The 17,247-nt window shown below is 48.3% G+C and overlaps 1 protein-coding gene across 3 annotated transcripts in view; it reads left to right on the top strand.

The window, feature by feature from the left end:
• Positions 1-17,247, top strand: part of P4HA1 (prolyl 4-hydroxylase subunit alpha 1) — a 720,153-nt gene that overhangs the window by 308,556 nt on the left and 394,350 nt on the right. For all 3 annotated transcript variants that reach the window (XM_069610530.1, XM_069610531.1, XM_069610532.1), the window contains one exon: positions 1,935-2,137. In XM_069610530.1, coding sequence (XP_069466631.1) covers positions 1,935-2,137 — 203 coding nt within the window. The remainder of the gene's footprint in view (positions 1-1,934; positions 2,138-17,247) is intronic.

Below are 17,247 nucleotides of genomic sequence, written 5' to 3'. Positions count from 1 at the left end.
GACCCTGATCTTGGGGAGGACGGAGTGTCTTTATTGCCTTTTGCAGCAGGTGGCAGGCCAGTTTTCCAGAGGAAGCCCCCCAATGCCCTCCTCTTCCTCATGACGGAGGCAAGGATGTCCAGAGTGTTTGAGATGGAAAGATGCGGGTTGGCGAGGGCTGTGTCAGAGTGGGAGTCAGCCGCAGGAGGAGCAGAAAAAGTGGAGGCAAAGGCAGCAACTGTCACTCGCTTCATGGGCCGAATGACCAAGAAGGAAGGTGGCAGTGCTGGGGTGAGCTTTGCCTGGGGGGCAGGAAGCTTCAGGTGGGAGGAGAGTATAAGGTGGTCACTCTAAGAGAAGAGTACTGGGAGGGGCATGTCAGAGGAGATGAGAACATCCAAGGTGCGTCCGGCAGAATGTCGGAGGCAGTAGCCAAAGGTGGCATAGTGGCTGGAGAGGAGGTAGAAGTGGCAGGAGAAGGAGGAAGTTGAGAAGACTCATATCCAGGAGGAGATTGTGCCGAGAGCCCTGCACCATGATGGTACCATTTTGATAGACATTAATGATGGCTATGGTGGAGTGGAAGGAGGCCAAGAGGACTTCCAATCAGGTGCCACCATTAATGGGAAAGGAGGAGAAAGAGAACATGCTATTTGAGGGTTCCATAAGTCTGCACAGAATGACGAGGATGTTACTGGAAGTCTGTCTAGAGGAAGCGCTGATGTAGGTAGCGGCGATGGGCAGGCCTGGGTTGGAGAGCAGAATATCCTTGAACTTTTTCCTACCAGACTTTGTGAGAGGGATAGGATAGGAGATAGAGTAGTAGTTTGAGAAGATGGGAGAAATTCAGTGCGCCATAGTGGTGTGAGTAGGAAAGGGGGAGGAAAAAGCACAGCCCAGAGCCTGCAACGCATGATGCACCGGAGGGAGGGTTCACACAGTAGGAGGCTCACAGGAAGCACAAGCAAGTAACACACCACAAGGGGAACACAGGAAACAGTGTGGATGGAAGACTGGGTGGGGGGCAGCAACAGTGATCAACGGCCAAGAGTGGGTAAGGGGGGAGGGAGTGCCAGTGGCCACAGCAGTAACCAATAAACCTAACAGTAGCCAACCATAGTCAGCAGTAGGGTGTGCAGAGACGGAGCAAGTTAAAAACAGGTGTTTTTGAAATATGCGCTTTGCAAAATAACCAGATTCAACTTTCCTAGAAAGAGGGGTGAAAAGGGCCTTGTTTTAAAACACAGCAGCAATGTAAAAACACCCAGATTCAACTTTCCTCGAAAGGGGGGAAAGGGCACCGGGTTAATTAGGACCGTTCACCTAATGCAGATATATATAACAGCACTGTGATGAGCAGCAGGCTGCACAAATTACCTAGAAGTAATAAGAGAGGAGGAACAGTTAGATGGGGAGCAGTAATTGCTGTTCCCCCTGCGCACATTTGTTAGCTTGACAGTCATTGCTGGTTGACTGCTGTGTGCTCCCACGGCAAACACCCTCTGGAGCCGCAACTGTGGGTGCTGTCCTTCGCTTCAGGGTCCTTAGCCAGTGGGGTTGCCCTAGGGAAATGACTTAAGAGGGAGGAGGGAACCAATCACAGATCTTTGCGAGCTGTAGGGAGGGAGGGAGAGAAGGAGAGCAGGAAGAAGGGCTTGCTGTGCAAGAGAAGGGAAACCAGGACATGCCGCACCTGGCAGAGATCCCAAGACTTAATCCACTGAAATGGGTAAAGAAGGCAGCAGGAGATCGAAGTCTGTGCCTCTAGAGGCACTCATCACACGAGGAGGCCACCGTTGGATAATGGAAGATTTGGAGTTCTACTACATACACTGCTTCTAGCATTACTCTGGGGTTATGGTTTATTGGCCTATTACTCTCAAGGTTGTAAACAGTTTGATTTCTAGTAGGAAAGTATGGAGATGGTAACTATTTTTTCTTCTTCTATGTTTAAGATCCTGAACATCAGAGAGCAAATGGAAACTTAAAATATTTTGAGTACATCATGACGAAAGAGAAAGATAGTAATATATCGACGAGCACGTCCGACAATGAGACTGAGCAAAGTAACAAGACTAAGAAGAAGGGCCGCCCAGATGACTACTTACCAGAAAGAAAGAAGTATGAGATGCTGTGCCGTGGTGAAGGAATAAAAATGGTACTAGTAGAATATATTCGTAGCTTCCATAATCAGGTGTTTTACTTGGTGACCAAGTACAAAATGTTAATTTAAAAATGCATTATTGCTGGTTGACTTGCAAGCAATTAGAAAATTGCTTGGTAAGTGCATTAAAACTTAAAAACAACTGATTTTGTCAGTGGTGTTCTGAAATGCCAATGTATGCATGATAATGATGTCATTTATAACGCGCCTGTACACAAGTGTTTCTAGACAAGACAGGGTACGGGACAGAGGGAGGACCAGACACATGATTTTACTAGGCCTTGTGTCATTTTGATCGTGCAAGTGTGACGGCTAAAAAGTGCAGGTGGTAGGGGAGAAGTGCCAGGGAGAGGGAAGGGGAAGTGCAATGTGTATGCTAGTACGACATGTACATTTTCGTCTTTGTAGAATCCCTACTACTGGCCCAAACGATCTCGCCAGCGTATTATGCACTACAGCAATTTTGTAATATGCTTTCTGCATTGTACCTAATGAGCACTCCTCACCTGCTACTACCACTATTGCTCTGAAGCACCTTAATTGCCCCTCACATCGCCAACATCTATCCATCTGCTTACCACATGCTTGAGGGGTTGAGGCCTCACTGAGCCTTTCAGTGGACTTTGTCTACACCTTGCCATCATACTAGCCCCGCAGCTACTGCTCCTGCTCGTTATCCAGAGCACCCCGGTTTCCTTTAGTGGACATCCCCTTCCATGCCATGCCATCTGCACAGGTGTGCTTCATAAGGAAGTTTCCTGCAGCTCTTCTAAAGGATGAGGATGCAGTAGGCTACTGCAGCTCCAAATCGCGCTTGCCCTTGAGCCGCCTTTCTCACCTGTATTTTCTCATATGACCCTCTCACTTCTCCAAATCTTTGTACTCATGGGTTGGCCTCTCTGATATCTTTTCTGCCATAACTCTTGGGCACGTTTGAGACCAACTCTTTGGGGACGGCTCTGGATTGCAGATCTGCTCCAGCTCTGTGCTCAGACCTGATGGATGCCCTTTACACTTGCTCAGCTTTGGATCAGCGCCTCGTAATCATGTTTTATTCCTCAATGGAATTAATGCATTGTGGTAGGGTTTATTACAGTCCTGGTCATACCTCCACAATCTCATTTACATTGCTTAACCTTCTCTTTACAACTATCTCTCCTACTACTCTTGCTTTTTTTTAATACTTTATCTGCAATATGACACACTAATTTATTTCTCCCTTCTGTACAACCATCTACCTCAGAGCATTCTCTTACCTTTGTCCTTCTGTACCACTGTTCCTGCCTCCCTATTCTCCAATTACTTCATATGAATTTCATTCTAGTTAATTTACAAAACCAAACTGGAAGATTTTCCTAATGTCCTCTGGTTCAGCCTTAGGATGATCGACCTTTAGTTCCCCTTAAGTTATTAATCTGTGGCAGTGCTGTTAATGTTCTCCCTTTGGGGCAGGGGTGATAGTAAAGTACAACCTGTACTGTTTGGAGATTACTTTCTGTGCTTGTGTATATTACAAGTTTTTTGAAAGACTTTAACCGGGCAAAGTTGGTCTGTTCCTGCTTGTAGGGAAACTCAGGGAATGTATTATTAGAGTGCAGAGAAATCAGTTTTCTAGTGGCATTGTTGTCCACTCTAGAGGATATCTAGAACAAAGTACCTTTCAAAGGCCATTGGAAGGAAGATTGCAGTATTGGACATACGTTCCAGATGCAGTGGATTTTGTGGTCAAGGGGTCTGGGAATATGGTCTGCAGTTACCACTCTCGGCCACGGAAGACAGAATAGATGTCCCGAAACCCCCAGGAAGTGGCCAAGGGTGCTGGAAGGCATCTGAAATATAGAAACCATGGATGCAGAGGAGTGTTCAAACACACAATTTTCTTTTGGTTGCTGTGCCAGTTTCAGATACAGCTCTGAAAGCACAGTGCCAGGTGATTGGACAAAGCAAAAGTTGTAGATTAGGTTGGACATCATAGCAGAACTGAGGAACTTCAAAGATGTACTGCTGCTGCCTTGCATGCTGGGCCTGTGAGATCCAGTGTAGTGTACTTGCACCGGTCCTGTTTGGCAAGTCTTCGTTTATCATTTGATCATAGTGGAATGTTGTCTCAGAATTCCTGAGTGTGTGGAGTGATTGTTCTGTTAGTGACAGTTGGATGTGGATGGACCAGTGGTTGTCCTGCATATACTTAACCCATGTAATTACCTTTAATGTGTCTGGTGGACAGTTCTTTCCTTATATGATGCACCTGGATCGTGTCAGAACAGACCCTGGTTTCCTAACTAGTGATTAGGTTTTCTTCGGCTGTGGCGAGAAAGTTGTTTTTGTGCGGTGGCCTCGTGAAGTCTGGGTAAGAATTCCCTGTCACTTTAGATGGGCAGAAAGGGTTAATATTTAGTTCTGGGTGGCCTGCGCAATACAAATTGAGGACTTTTGTGGTTGACTTGTGTACAGGCTTAGGTTCCCTTTTCGTCTCTTGGGTCAGTTGTCCCTATTCTATGGTGGTGAATGATGTTAATCCCGGACTTGTGGGTGCAGGGTTGTCCATTTGGGCCTATTGTTGTAGAGACCTTGTTAATTGAGACTTTGGGTTAAAGCTGGAATGCATTTTGTTATGTTTTGTCTGGTGTGGTCTGTCCTGGGAAACGGTTGGGTGCATTTTTGGACATTTTGGGACTTGTAGTGTAATGTCATGATGGTGAAATGTGTCCTGATCTTCAGATGTACTATGAGGAGTGCCGGGTTCCAGGACTGGAGTGCCTTCAATGTTCTGCTGGATAGAGAGTGGAAGGGTATCTGGTTTTAGTAATGCCACTCGCTCTGTTTGGCTGGTTGATCCCAGCAGGAAAAAGTACATTTTCTTCAAAAGGCAATTCTTTGATTTGGGGCGGGGGGGTTGAGGGGCATTTCATGTGCTGAAGTGCAGTCATCCTCTGAATGGCTAGTTGGATCTCAGAAATGTTTTTCCTTTCTACTGGGTGGGGTGGTGTCTTACATGGCTGGATGTGCCTACTTGCCTGAAATACATATGCAGTTATGTGCTGCAAGAGTTGGTTGTTCCAGTTTTGCTCCATGGATCACCAGCAGCGGTGTGCAGCAGGGTTTTGGTTGAGGCTGTTGGCTCCTTGGACCCGTCTGTTGTGGTGTGCTGAAAGGTGTTGTGGATGTGGCCTATATAAGCATTGATGATTGTGGTTGGTGTGAATGCGGCATATCATCTGGTTGTTTACATCACACTGCACGTTTTTATTTTGCTTCTGGTTGGTTTGTTTCCCTTATTACGTGGCAACAGGTTAATGATTTGCTCTTTTGCTGGTGTGTGAGGGTTGAATGTGACCCCAAATAGTTTGGGGTGCCATTATTTTTTTTTCCCCTAGTGTGGTTATGGTCCTCTAAACTTTCGTTTTTGCCACTTCTGAGGTTTGGTAATTATTAGGACAGTTTTTCTGAAGTGCTACTGACTTCATCAAAACCATTCAACTGAGGCAGTACAAGACTCCACTCTTAGTATAAGGCTGTACTACCTGAGTACATGGTAGCATAGAGACAGCAGCAAGGCTTACCTTAGGAGAGGGGGCTGTAGAATCGGTACAAATGAAATTGTAATGTAAATGGTCCAAAGAAACTCAAACACTATGTATGTAAAAATAAATTATTTATTTAAATGCAAGTAGGCCCAGATAAATCTAGGGGAAATAAATACGAACACATTATATGAAATCACAATTATAAAAACACAACACTATACTTTAAGGTACACAGATCCTAGTATAAACCTTATTTGGAACACCTAACAGTAGTTCTAGGGAAGTCAAAACCTTTCCATACACAATGGTTACTTTCACAATTACATTCAGTAATGCAAGGGCAGTAGACCCTACCAGTTATACAGTGCCTCTCAGTACAAATCACATAATCAGTCAACTGGACAATATACTTTTTGTAATTAATAGAACACTTATTCTAGGTACAGTAAAAACCTAGAACTACTTTTGTGGTAACATACAGTTATACTAGGTGAGTAAAACCTAGGCCTCCGCATCATAGAAAACGCCCCACAGCTAAACAGAAATCCTAACGGACTTAAGGTAAGTACATACCCAAGCCGACACAGTACCTCAGCATTGAAGAAGATTCTGCAGCAGGAGCACTTCAGGATCTGCAGCCAAATACCCAGTAAGTGGATTCCTTCTCGTGGTGACAGAAAACAAGACCTCAGAAGGAACTTTGCAGCAGGGATTGATGAAGAAGGCTCTAGGCAAAGTGTTCCTTGCAGCTGAATGTGGTTCTGCGGATTTGGCGCCTTTTCAAGGAGCACATAAGAAGACAGAAAATCGTGGTTGAATTCGCGTCGTTTCAAAGGTCCAGCACTCTATTGGGACTTTTCAGACTCGATTAGTGTCTATGGAGATCACCAGGATGCCCACGAAATGTCCGCGAGATTCGGAAGACTGTGCACAGCACAGTGGCTTGAGCTCCCAGGGTATTGGGGAAGTGCAGCAACTCATGTTTGCAGCAACGTGTGGGATGTCTCAAAATGCAGGTCTTCTTGAGTCTAGTGGGTCTCGCCAGGCTCCGGGTCGGGGTCGTCGTTTTCGGATTCCCCAGGTCGATTGGATGGAAGGGTTACAGCAGGCTCAGGTTACACAGCATGCTCTCCGAACGCTGGAAATCGTTTGTCGTTTTTCCTTAATCATCCGCTTCAATTTTGGTTCTAGTGGTTGACTTCTCTTTAGCTTCCAGGTTCGCTGTATTTACCCAGAACTACAGCACAACCTATGCATTCTCTCCCTGCATTTTACAAGAAAAGGCAGTCTGGTTGTCCAATCAGGACAGCCAGCCCCCCCACTGGGATTTGTCCCCATTCAGGCAAGGAGGAAGACAAAGGGCTGTGGAGTTTGGACTCATCCCTCGCTTCCTGCTCACAGACTGGAGCCTGGGGACTGCCGCCGAAGATAAAATGGAATTTCCTGCCCTAGTTTTCAGGGGAAGGAACAAGGAACGCTAAAATGGCGAAAAAAGACTGGTGCCATTTTGGTAAAATGAGCACCCTTCGTTGCCTTTACTGCAGCTGTGCACACATCCCGCGGTAAAGGCGCACCAAATGAATACAAGGTATCACTGCCACCAGCCATTGAAGGTAAGCTTACCCTGCAGCAGAATTGTTAGTTTCAGTGTGAAAGGGGATACATTGTATCTCCACAGCACTCCACATAAGGTGGGGTGTGCTGGCTTCACAGAATAAAATGTAAAAGGATCCAAAAGATCCTTTCTACCCTTGGGAACTGTAGTTCTCTCAAGGTTTAACAAAAGAAAGTTAAAAGGGGAGCCGCTAGGGCAACCCAGCAACAACATACTCTTATTGCCAATAAGAGGATAACTTTAAAAAGCCACGATGGAGAGTCTTAAAAATGACACCCATAAAAAGAGTAAAAGATTCTGTGAGTGGAAAAAGGTTCGCACTCGGGTATTAAGGAAAAATATCCCACTAGTAAAGTAAAAGGTTCTGGGGTTGAACCAGGTCAGGAAGTTTTACCGGTTCTGTGAAAATCTGATGTCTGGTTTTGGTTCGGTAAGAAGGCAGCATGATGGTCTTTGTTCTGTAAGTGTTTTCTTGATTGTTGGTGTGGTTCTCCTGATAATTGGGTGTGCATGGAAGCATGTATGTGTGGCTGTTGGGTCTGATTTTTCAGGGTGCCCCTTTGTCTCCTATATTTTTATTTGGTTTAATGTTTTATTATTTCATGCATTCCTCGAGATTGGAACCATTGGGCCTTTTCCATGCCATCGCTATTCTGCATTTCGCCAGTATAGAGATCAGATCCTTCATTTTAGAGAGGTGTGCAGCTCACCTCCTCCCCCATCCGGAACAGCCCCAGTAAGTAGAACTCCGAGAGTCAAGCCTGCATCTGAATACCCCCTCTTGCCACCGTCTCTGCCACTTTCCACCAGAACTTCCCGATGACTAGACATGCCCAAAACATGTGCATCATGTCTGCTCCTCCCTGTGCGCATCTTGGGCAGGCAAGGTCCCTCCCCATTTCTTGGGTACGGTAGCTTGTCGGTCAGCTGTTAGATGCGTCTCTTGTAGCATTGCCACCTGTACACCCTTCCTGACCAAGTATGTATTCGCAGCCTTTTCATAGTTATTGAGACCCCGCACTTTCCAGGTGATACTCAAACCCCTATTCCTTCTGTCACACCCCTGAAGTATCACACAACTCCTCCCTAGCCACGGAAGCCAAATGCAGTTGACCCCTCCCATCTTGGTTGGCACAGGGGTCCTGATCGTGATATACACAGGCACCACAAGGCAGCCAAAGGGGGCAAGAGGGTTAGGGAAAGGTTGTGGATGGGTAGGGGGTGTTGGGGCACCAGAATGATTAGGAATATTGCATGAGGATGGGTAAAGGGAACATGGGGTGGGGGGGGGGGAGACATTACATGTACCTATAGCCTGAACCAACCTGTACCTCTCAGAACTAAACCTCATGAGGACCCTTCTTAATTAGGATCTGATCTGACTCATGTATGCCTAATTACCCCTTGAATTAGTAACAAACATAAGCACATGGAACATAAATAATGTGCAGCAACAACACACGATGCAACATGAAGCACAAACAACAATATTACTCCTGAGCCATTGTGGCAAGAAGCAAGCAGCCACAAACCCAGCAAGTCCATGCGTTGCCTAACTGTCTTTTTGCATTCACAGTTCGAGCGCGCTCGCTCTGTGAGTCGTGGCATGCCATGTGTGTTCAAAAACCCACCATAATCCAGAAAATGCACGTGCGTCTCTCTGCACCAGTGTGTTTTCATAAACCCCTGATCCAGAACATACACGTGCGTCTCTCCGCAACCTTCCTTCGGAACGTGAGGGAGTGTTTATGCAAAATGAAGAAACGGTGCATCCGCACCCAAACAATAATTAACCTATCCACTCGAAACTTGTTAAAGCATAGGCACACTTAACTGATGCCTGGGGGGGCTTGCCAGCACCTCCCCAGGCAATGTAGTATCCAGCGTTGGCGGCCTCGCTGCTGCATGTGTGCCGTTGCCCTGGGAGGGCAGAGCGCTCTGGAAGCGTCTTCACCGCCTGTTCCGCCTGCACAGAAGTGTAAGCTGCCCCAATCCCTCACAAGGGATAGAGAGCTGCTAAGTCAACGCTGGGCCCAGGTTCCTCCAGTTTCCAGCAACATCAAAAAAGCCTTCCTCCTCCGACCCGTGCCTACATACCGCAAACACCAACAAGCAGGCCGGGCAGGGTCTTAAGAACCCTCATAATTGCCAAACCTGCTCCAACTGCCACAGGCTTCATGGTAAATGTAGTCTTTTGCTAGTTTTCCTTGTAGCAGCTCAACTGAGCTGATTTATGTGCACAGTCCTTTTCTTCCTCACGCCTTCACATAGAAATAAAGTCAGGCCGTTGGCTCCCACTGCCTTCAAGTTGCCCAGTGTCTCAATCCTCTGCCAGTTCCCCAGCGGCTGCTGAGGCCACTGTTTCCCAGCCGCCGTTTCAGGCCTGCCCATGTTTGCGTGCCCTCCCTCCCTGCACACTCAAAATTCTACGCCTACCTGTTTTCGTGTGATGCTCACCCTCTTTCCATTTGTCATAGTTTGACCTGTCAACCAACATGACCCCCCCCACCTAAACCCTTGCTTGACCGTCCTTCCCACCTTCCCTCTCCAAACAACCAAAATCGCAACTGTATACTATTCCACACAACTAAACAGTGGCCCAGCGGCAAGTCCTCCTCTCTGGCCCAGCTGCTTCTCTCACACCTGCCTTTCCCACTCCCGGGTAATGTGCAGCAGCTTGATGCCTTAAAACTGGCATCTGGAGTTACAACCATTGTCCATTGCAGCTGCCACTCAAAGGCCTCTCCTACGACTGCGCCCTGCTCCCATGGGCTCCCGCTTATGTCCAATGAATGTTCCTGGCGCCTGTACGGGTATAAGCCCTGTAAAATTAGTGGTCTATGCCAATGCCATCATGTTAGGGACCGTCATTGTTCCTGCCTGGGAGCTGCAGTATTCCTTCTGCATCCATCCAGGATTGTGCTTCTGCTGTGTTTTCAAAGAAGTGTGACCTCCCGCTATGTAGAATCTTCACCTTAGCTACATCAACATATAGCGTAAATTCACTCTTCGTAGTCGTTCATTAGTTGGTCCAAACGGTGCCCTTCACTGTTAGACCAGATTATCATGTCGGGATACATTGTCAATTTCAAGAATCCTTTCGTGATGGTTGCCACTTCTCTAGAGAAGCTCAGGATCCGTTCTCTGTCCTTTATAATTTAGAATGTTTGCTATCGGTGCCCTCAGTGGGGCGCCTGGCAGTGATTTCTTCATCAGCGACCTGTGCGCTCTCTCGACAGTGAATCTCTGATTCAGCGTGCCAAAGCTCACCACCTGCAGCAGCACGTTTTCAACGTAAACCGTAGGGTCCCTTTCCTCTACGCTTTCAGGAAGTCCCAGAAGCCTGACGTTGTTCCTACGGGCTTTCCCCTCTGCATCTTCCGCTCGTGTTCTCGGATCTTCACTCTATCCAGCAGGTCAGCCACTTGAGTCCATGCACTAGCAATGTTTTCTGTGTTGTCTCACACTTACTGTTCTGCCATACCCAGTCGGTCTGCCGTTGAACGCACGTCTTGGCAGAGCAAACCTACGTCCACAATAACTGCGTCGCTTTTATATTCTAGTGCTGTTTTCCACTCTGCTATGGCCGCCAGTATCAGTCCTCCGTCTTGCATGGCCACATCCGCCACCGACTGCTCACTCAGCAGCGAAAGGGCCTCTTCCTTCTGCGCAAAGGCCTCCATATCGGTCTGCCTAGTCTTCCTTTTGTGACACTTATCTGGCATCTGGAGCAGGGCCTGTATCAGGCTTGCGTATTGAGCAGCGGTCCAGTAGTCTGTTCCCCGCCTTGCGGTGTCTCCCAAGAGGCCACCCAGTCCTGTTCAGCTGTCGGTCAGGCCTGTCGCTCTGTGTGGTTTTCCTCCACACGTATCACCTCCTTCCGGGGCCAGGCACGCCTTACCTCAACCTCATTTTACCAGGTTCAGCCAACCGCCCCTTTGCTTTACCCTCGCAGCATGTCAGGGCCCAGCTTCAGCCCTTTCGTCCCAGCAGTGCTTAAAAAGTACCAACATTTCAGGCGCTACTGCAGTCCTCCAGTTGTATATTGGGGCAACCCCATGTCTTACCTGAGCTTCCCTCTGACCTCCCTGCCGTCGGCTGCACCTTTTAATATTGCTCAGCTTTAGGCCATGCGCCTCAATCCTGCTCGCAGTTCACTGGACCAGGATCCCAGCATAGTGTTTAGCGTGCCAGACAGGCGGAATCCTGGCTTACCCACCAGACCTGCAGCAGTCCCCGCTCCTTCGTGGCTCAGGTCCGGTGCCTTCCGGGCTAGCGATGTGCTCGTCCAAGGGCACCCAGGCTTGTACCAACATAAGCACTTACTCCACCTCGAGTGTCTTTATGCAGGTGTCTGGCCTGGTCCCTCCTCCCCTCTAGCAAAGGACAACTCTGGCAGCATCTGAGGACTCACCACCTGCAGCGCACAGTCCTCAAGTGGTTATACTGACCTCTCTCCCACAGCCTCCAGACAAATATAGTTTCCCCCGGTGGCCACCTCCCAGGCTTATGATCTGTGGGGTCTGTAAACTGCAATAGTTTGTATAGGGCGAGCATGTCCCTACGCGGTGCCAGCCGTGGAGTGGCAGGCGTGAAAGCTCAGTACATCTTGTCTGCAGGGCTATTTGCATCTTCTAATGGGCAGGAGGCGGAAGGGGGGAGTCTCACCAGCAACGTGCTGGAGCAGCGGGATGGGTGTGCCCCTGCTGCTGCAGGCTGCAACCCAGCTGTGTGTTTGTGTTTGTTGCCATCGAGGGCACCCGTGCCTCCTCCACCCAGGGGGCACCTCTCTCCACCCTGTTCCAATGGGGAGCCGCGCCAGTCTGCCTCTGCTTCCCCCTCCTCCCGCGTCAGAAGCTGTGCATCAAGCGAGGGGACCGGTTCGACCGGCAGACTTTTACAAGCCCGGAAGCACTCCTGTGTGCCTTGCCGAGCCCTCCCGCAGCGTTGTCAGAGGAGCCGGGTCAGTATGTAGATGCTGCTACTGTGCGGTAGGTGGGCCCTGCAATATTACGAGACCATGTCCACTGCTACCTAGAGCGCCACACTCTGTTTTTTACCAGCACCCCCGTTACGGCTACACAAGCACTGATTTCCTTCAGATTAAAGCCCAATCACGGACCCAGCAGTCTGCTCACAGGGCATACCAGCAGAACTTCTCAATTGTTTATTTTGTGCCGGTTACAGGATCATATAGGATCGAAGTGGGAGCTTGGGCAAGTAATGTCCTCACCGCATGAGCTCAGGCCATGCCTCTTGTCTCCCATAGTTGGCTATGTTGAAAGCTTCCTGGTTATCCGGTGTTGGCTGTAGTAGTTCCTCCTGTGGGGCCTTCATGATCGCTGGTTGTATAATTGGGGAGTGATGCTGTTGAAACGTACTTCTGCTGGGCTGATGCATACAAGGCCTGTACTGGAGTGTTGTCTTGGAATGCCTCTGAGTAAGTTGAGTGAATATTCTGTTGGCAACTGTTGATCTGAATGCTGGCTGTGTAGTTGGGCTACTGGTTGTCCTTAAGATACTTAACTTACAACTTGCCTTCAGTGTGTCTGCCATGCCACCAGACAGTAAAGCTTACCTCGTTTGTACACCTTAGATCCTGCGTCATCATACCGGTCTCTAGTAACATTTCTATTAACCCTGCCCATCCTCCTCTTGTAAGGGCAAACGTTCCTACTGCATTTGAGGAGGCGACTTGGTCATTTTTTCTTTGCCTCTGCATGACAAACTCTACTTTTCTTTTGTGAGATGTAATCTGAGGGCTGCCCAATGATGGTGATTTGCCAATAATTCTGCTGAGAGGCCAGGTGGGTCTGGACAAAGGTACACATGTACTCTGGGTTTTGCCCAATGTGACTGCTGTCACTACTGCATGCTAAGTACCTAACTGGCTGCTGGAGGTTACCAGACTTGAGAAGTTTGAAGTATGGACTGCCCTCTAGGAATGGCTCAACAGAGCATCCCGCTAATATCCAGTGTAGTGTACTTGCACCGGTCCTGTGTCTGACATGTTTGTGTTTGTTAGAACAGAAATGTCCCTTTTGATCCGAAATAATTTACAGTGGTGCATTTATAGAGGGCTGAGGCATTCCCAACAAATGTGCCTGTACAATAGCATCAAGATGATTAGTGATGGGCCAGTTTGAGGGTATAAACCAAGTGGGATATAGTTCATGAACAATGTGACTTACCAATGTTGCAAGTACTTCAAACTAAAGCGGAGTACTGTACAGTATAAAAGTATATTATGCAGCACTGGAGAGAATGGGTTGGTCCGGTAAGGATTGGGAGGGGGGTGCCTCTTTGGCAGTAGCACGGTTGGAAATTAAGATTCTATGAGCAGGAGATAAAACCAGCTGCTTGGTGTCGCGCATCACCCAGTAGGCAGGAGCTACTGGTGGGGAACCAGGAGCAAGTACCCAGCGCACCACAAATCTCACTTCCACATGAGATGCACACTTTAACTTTGTGTCCCTTTTTGTATGATTCATTATGGTTAGATGCGTTTTAGATGTGTCCTAATTCTTTAATTTGGAGTATTTGACAATGCATATAATGTCACATATGCATGTTTGTAAGACACCAACCAGCCTGGGGAGCCAAAAGTAGCTCCTGGTAGCTGTTGGCTGTACGCTAACCGGGCTCTTCTAGTCTAGAAGCAGAAGCTAATTTCGAACCCTGTAATAGGTGAAGTTTAAGTCCAGCTTTGAAGAGATCCACGGTCAGGCTATCTTTGCTTGTGATGGGCAATGGGTTCCAATACAACAGGGCAAGTAGAGAGAAAGACGATGCGCAGGAGGGGGTGTACTGTGAGATTAAGTGCAGAAGAAGATGGGTGACTAAGTGGATAGTCAGCCAGGTTCTCGGGGTGGAGGGGGGGTAAGACAATTTGTCTTTGTAGACTGAGAAGGAAAATGCCTGCGTAATTGAAAACATGACAGATGGCAGAAGCTGATCTTCCTGGCCTCACCTGTTGACACGTAGCCAAGGAGACAGCCCTGCTTGCATGAAATGAATGTGAAACTTACATTGTTCTTTTCTGTCTGTGCCAATATGCAGGGAGTGTGCTGGATCGGACTCGCTATTGCTGGAATTTGTGCATGTTTGGGGCTCAGGCTGGAACACAGCCCAGCCTAAAGCCTGTGAACAGACTTGCCATGTTTGATAATGGCAGCCCCAAGTGATTGAGTGGCTGTCAATAGTTTGAATAAATGCTCATCTGTGATTGGAGGCTGATATTTTCTCTGTGCACCCAGTTTCCCTCAACTACAGAGGCTTTGTTCCCTTGCTTTCTTCATTTCCTGGGATGCACCCCTGACCACGGAAAGGAAGATTTTGGGGCACTGTTGATCATGAGGAATTGTGATGGTGCAATTTGTAATATTTGTTTAGGCTTATGGAGCTGCGTATAATCACATGCTATGCGTAGGCCGACATAGGGGTAGTTGCAGAGTATTGCAGGACTTGTTTTCGATATTTGAAAAGGGACGTTGACTGGGCGTATTTGTAATACTATCCCTTTAGTGACATGTAATGAACTCATGGTCTGTCATGTGTTGAGGTCCCTCAGATTGTTTTTTTACCACCACCGTAGTCTGTGGATATTTTCAGAATTCCTTGGCTAATAGTTATACTTATATTTAGTTTGCTTCAAGTGTTTTTATCGTTTCAGCAACCATCATTCGGTGACTTTCGACCAACATCTACACACCCGAAGCATTCAGTGACCGCTCCTCGCCTCTGCCTTTTACAGTGGGTATAGTGGGGGTTTTCACATACTGATTTGCACAGAGAAGGTCTTCTGTTGCCTCTCCCCTTTACACTTGCTACACTGCCTTTTACACAGATAATGGAAAATACGCCTTTTTAATTTTGCCCGTCCTGAATTCGTAAATACACCTGCAAGGTCACATACCAGGTGTGTAATTGTTGCCTCCCCAGGGATCATTCAGAAAAACATTGTATATCCTGTAAATTGTTTAAACCCAAGACATTAAAGGACTGGCGTACAAAGCGTCAGACAGCCCACTCAATGCAGGGCGAGACTTTTATTGATATCTCAACGTGCGCCTTAGAGTCTGATTAGGAACAAGACAGCTACGGCACACAGAGTGACACCAAAGACGTTATGGGTTCTTCAGAATCGCTAGTGCCAGTCCCTGCCTCAGATGAGCAGGCCGGCGGTCCTGTGATGGAGATATGCTATAAGGCACTTATAATGCGCCTATAAACAAGTGTTTCAAGGCGCGACGAGGCAAGGGAGGGGAAACAGAGGAAGACCGAGAACACGATCCTACTAGGCCAGGTGACATTGAGATTGCGCAAGTGCAGTGTAGCGGGGCGGGGGGGGGGGAGTGTAGGGGCAAAGTAAGGGAAGGGGCGGGGGCAGTGCAGTACATAGGATGACAGTAAAATAAATAAAGACAATAAATAAGCAGCCAGCTGGTGGCAATTGCAAGGGTAAGTGCAGACTTCAGGCGTCAAGTGCTAGTAGGGGCTGTAGGGATACAGAAACAGTCCCCGAATGCAGGGTTGCCAGGGAGGCAGTCCAGGTGTGGAACTGGCGGGGGGGGGGGGGCCTGGGCCCAAGAACTAAGGGTAGCCAGGAACCAGTGCAGTATTAGATTCAGCCAGGGGATCAGCAGGGGAGAGGAGGAGAGAAAGCGGAAGTGAAGAGGAAGGTCTTGAGGTGCTTCCGGGACCAGAGATGTTTCCCCTCAAGTTTCAGAGAGGCAGGGAGGCTCCAGCAGAAGAAAGAGATCAACCACCAACTAGCTGCTTGGAGAAGCGACTGACCCTGAGGGAGTTGGAGGGGTTGTATACAAATTGTTTGTTTTACAATTGCTCGAATTACAATTGGCCTTTTCACAATTGACCGAATTGTGAAAGTCAATTGTAACATATATGCGGGGGGGAACCCCCCGCAACACCCCCCCCAACCCCCCCAAAACTATATATATATTTCTGATGCTTGTTAATCTGCTTAGAATCACATGCTGTGCATAGGTCCGACATCCAGTGGTCACTGCGGAGTATTGCATTTTGTTTTTCGTAGACAAAAAGGGACGTCGACAAGGCGTGTCTGAAATACTATCCCTATAGTGACGTGTGTTGTACCCACAATCCCTCACGCGTCGAGGTCCCTCAGATTGTTTTTTTCCGCCCAGCTACTGGTCGCCTTTACGCGGAGCTCCTCGAGAGACATTGCAGATTCCATCTCCTCGACCTTTGGTCGTTTTTTCCTGTTTAAAGATTTAATATATCGATCCCTCCCTCAACGCAGTTGTGAAGCTATCTCCGCCGAGCAAGATCTTCGACGGAGGGGACGAGCGGAGGAGATCCTTCGGCGTTGCCGAACACGTGGCCTGGCCTCGCAGGCCTAATACAGTAGGGAGAGTGGGGTCGTGGGACATCTCTGATTCTTTTTCTGAGAATGCCTTTCCTTTTCCCCTTCCTTTCCCTTGGGGTAGTTATCACAGTTTATTGCCTCGGCTATGGAGAGGACACCCTTTAGGTTTTGCCCACTTTGCAGGGGAAGTTTACTTGGAAGGACAAGCATTCACGGTGTAACCGCTGCTTGCCCCTCGATCACAAAGAGGACGGTTGCTCGGCTTGTCGGCTTCTAAAGCCAAAGACTCTAAAAGACCGTAGGGTCAAGAGGTGGGCGGCCTACGCGATGTCGAAGGCCGGGTCTTCACCCGCCGCTGCTACCACCGACAGTGACGAGGAACGTGATAACACGACCTCCGCTATGCCGCCCCCAAACCATCGGCCGACGCGCACCAGCAGAGAAGCGCACGCCGCCGTACAACGCTCGACACCCGTAACGTCGAAACCACAGCCCTCCGCTGACAAACGAGTCACAGAGAGCTTGGCGAGGATCGTTGTAGCCGACGCCCAGAAGCGTACGCCGAAAGACACGTCGAGCGCTACGCAAAGGTCGAAAGACACGCCGAAAAAGC

Source organism: Ambystoma mexicanum, chromosome 8, assembly GCF_040938575.1.
Source record: "Ambystoma mexicanum isolate Mex_15411 chromosome 8, UKY_AmexF1_1, whole genome shotgun sequence".
Lineage (NCBI taxonomy): Eukaryota > Metazoa > Chordata > Amphibia > Caudata > Ambystomatidae > Ambystoma > Ambystoma mexicanum.
Note: the sequence above shows the minus strand (reverse complement) of the source record. Positions and strands in the feature narration are given on the sequence as shown.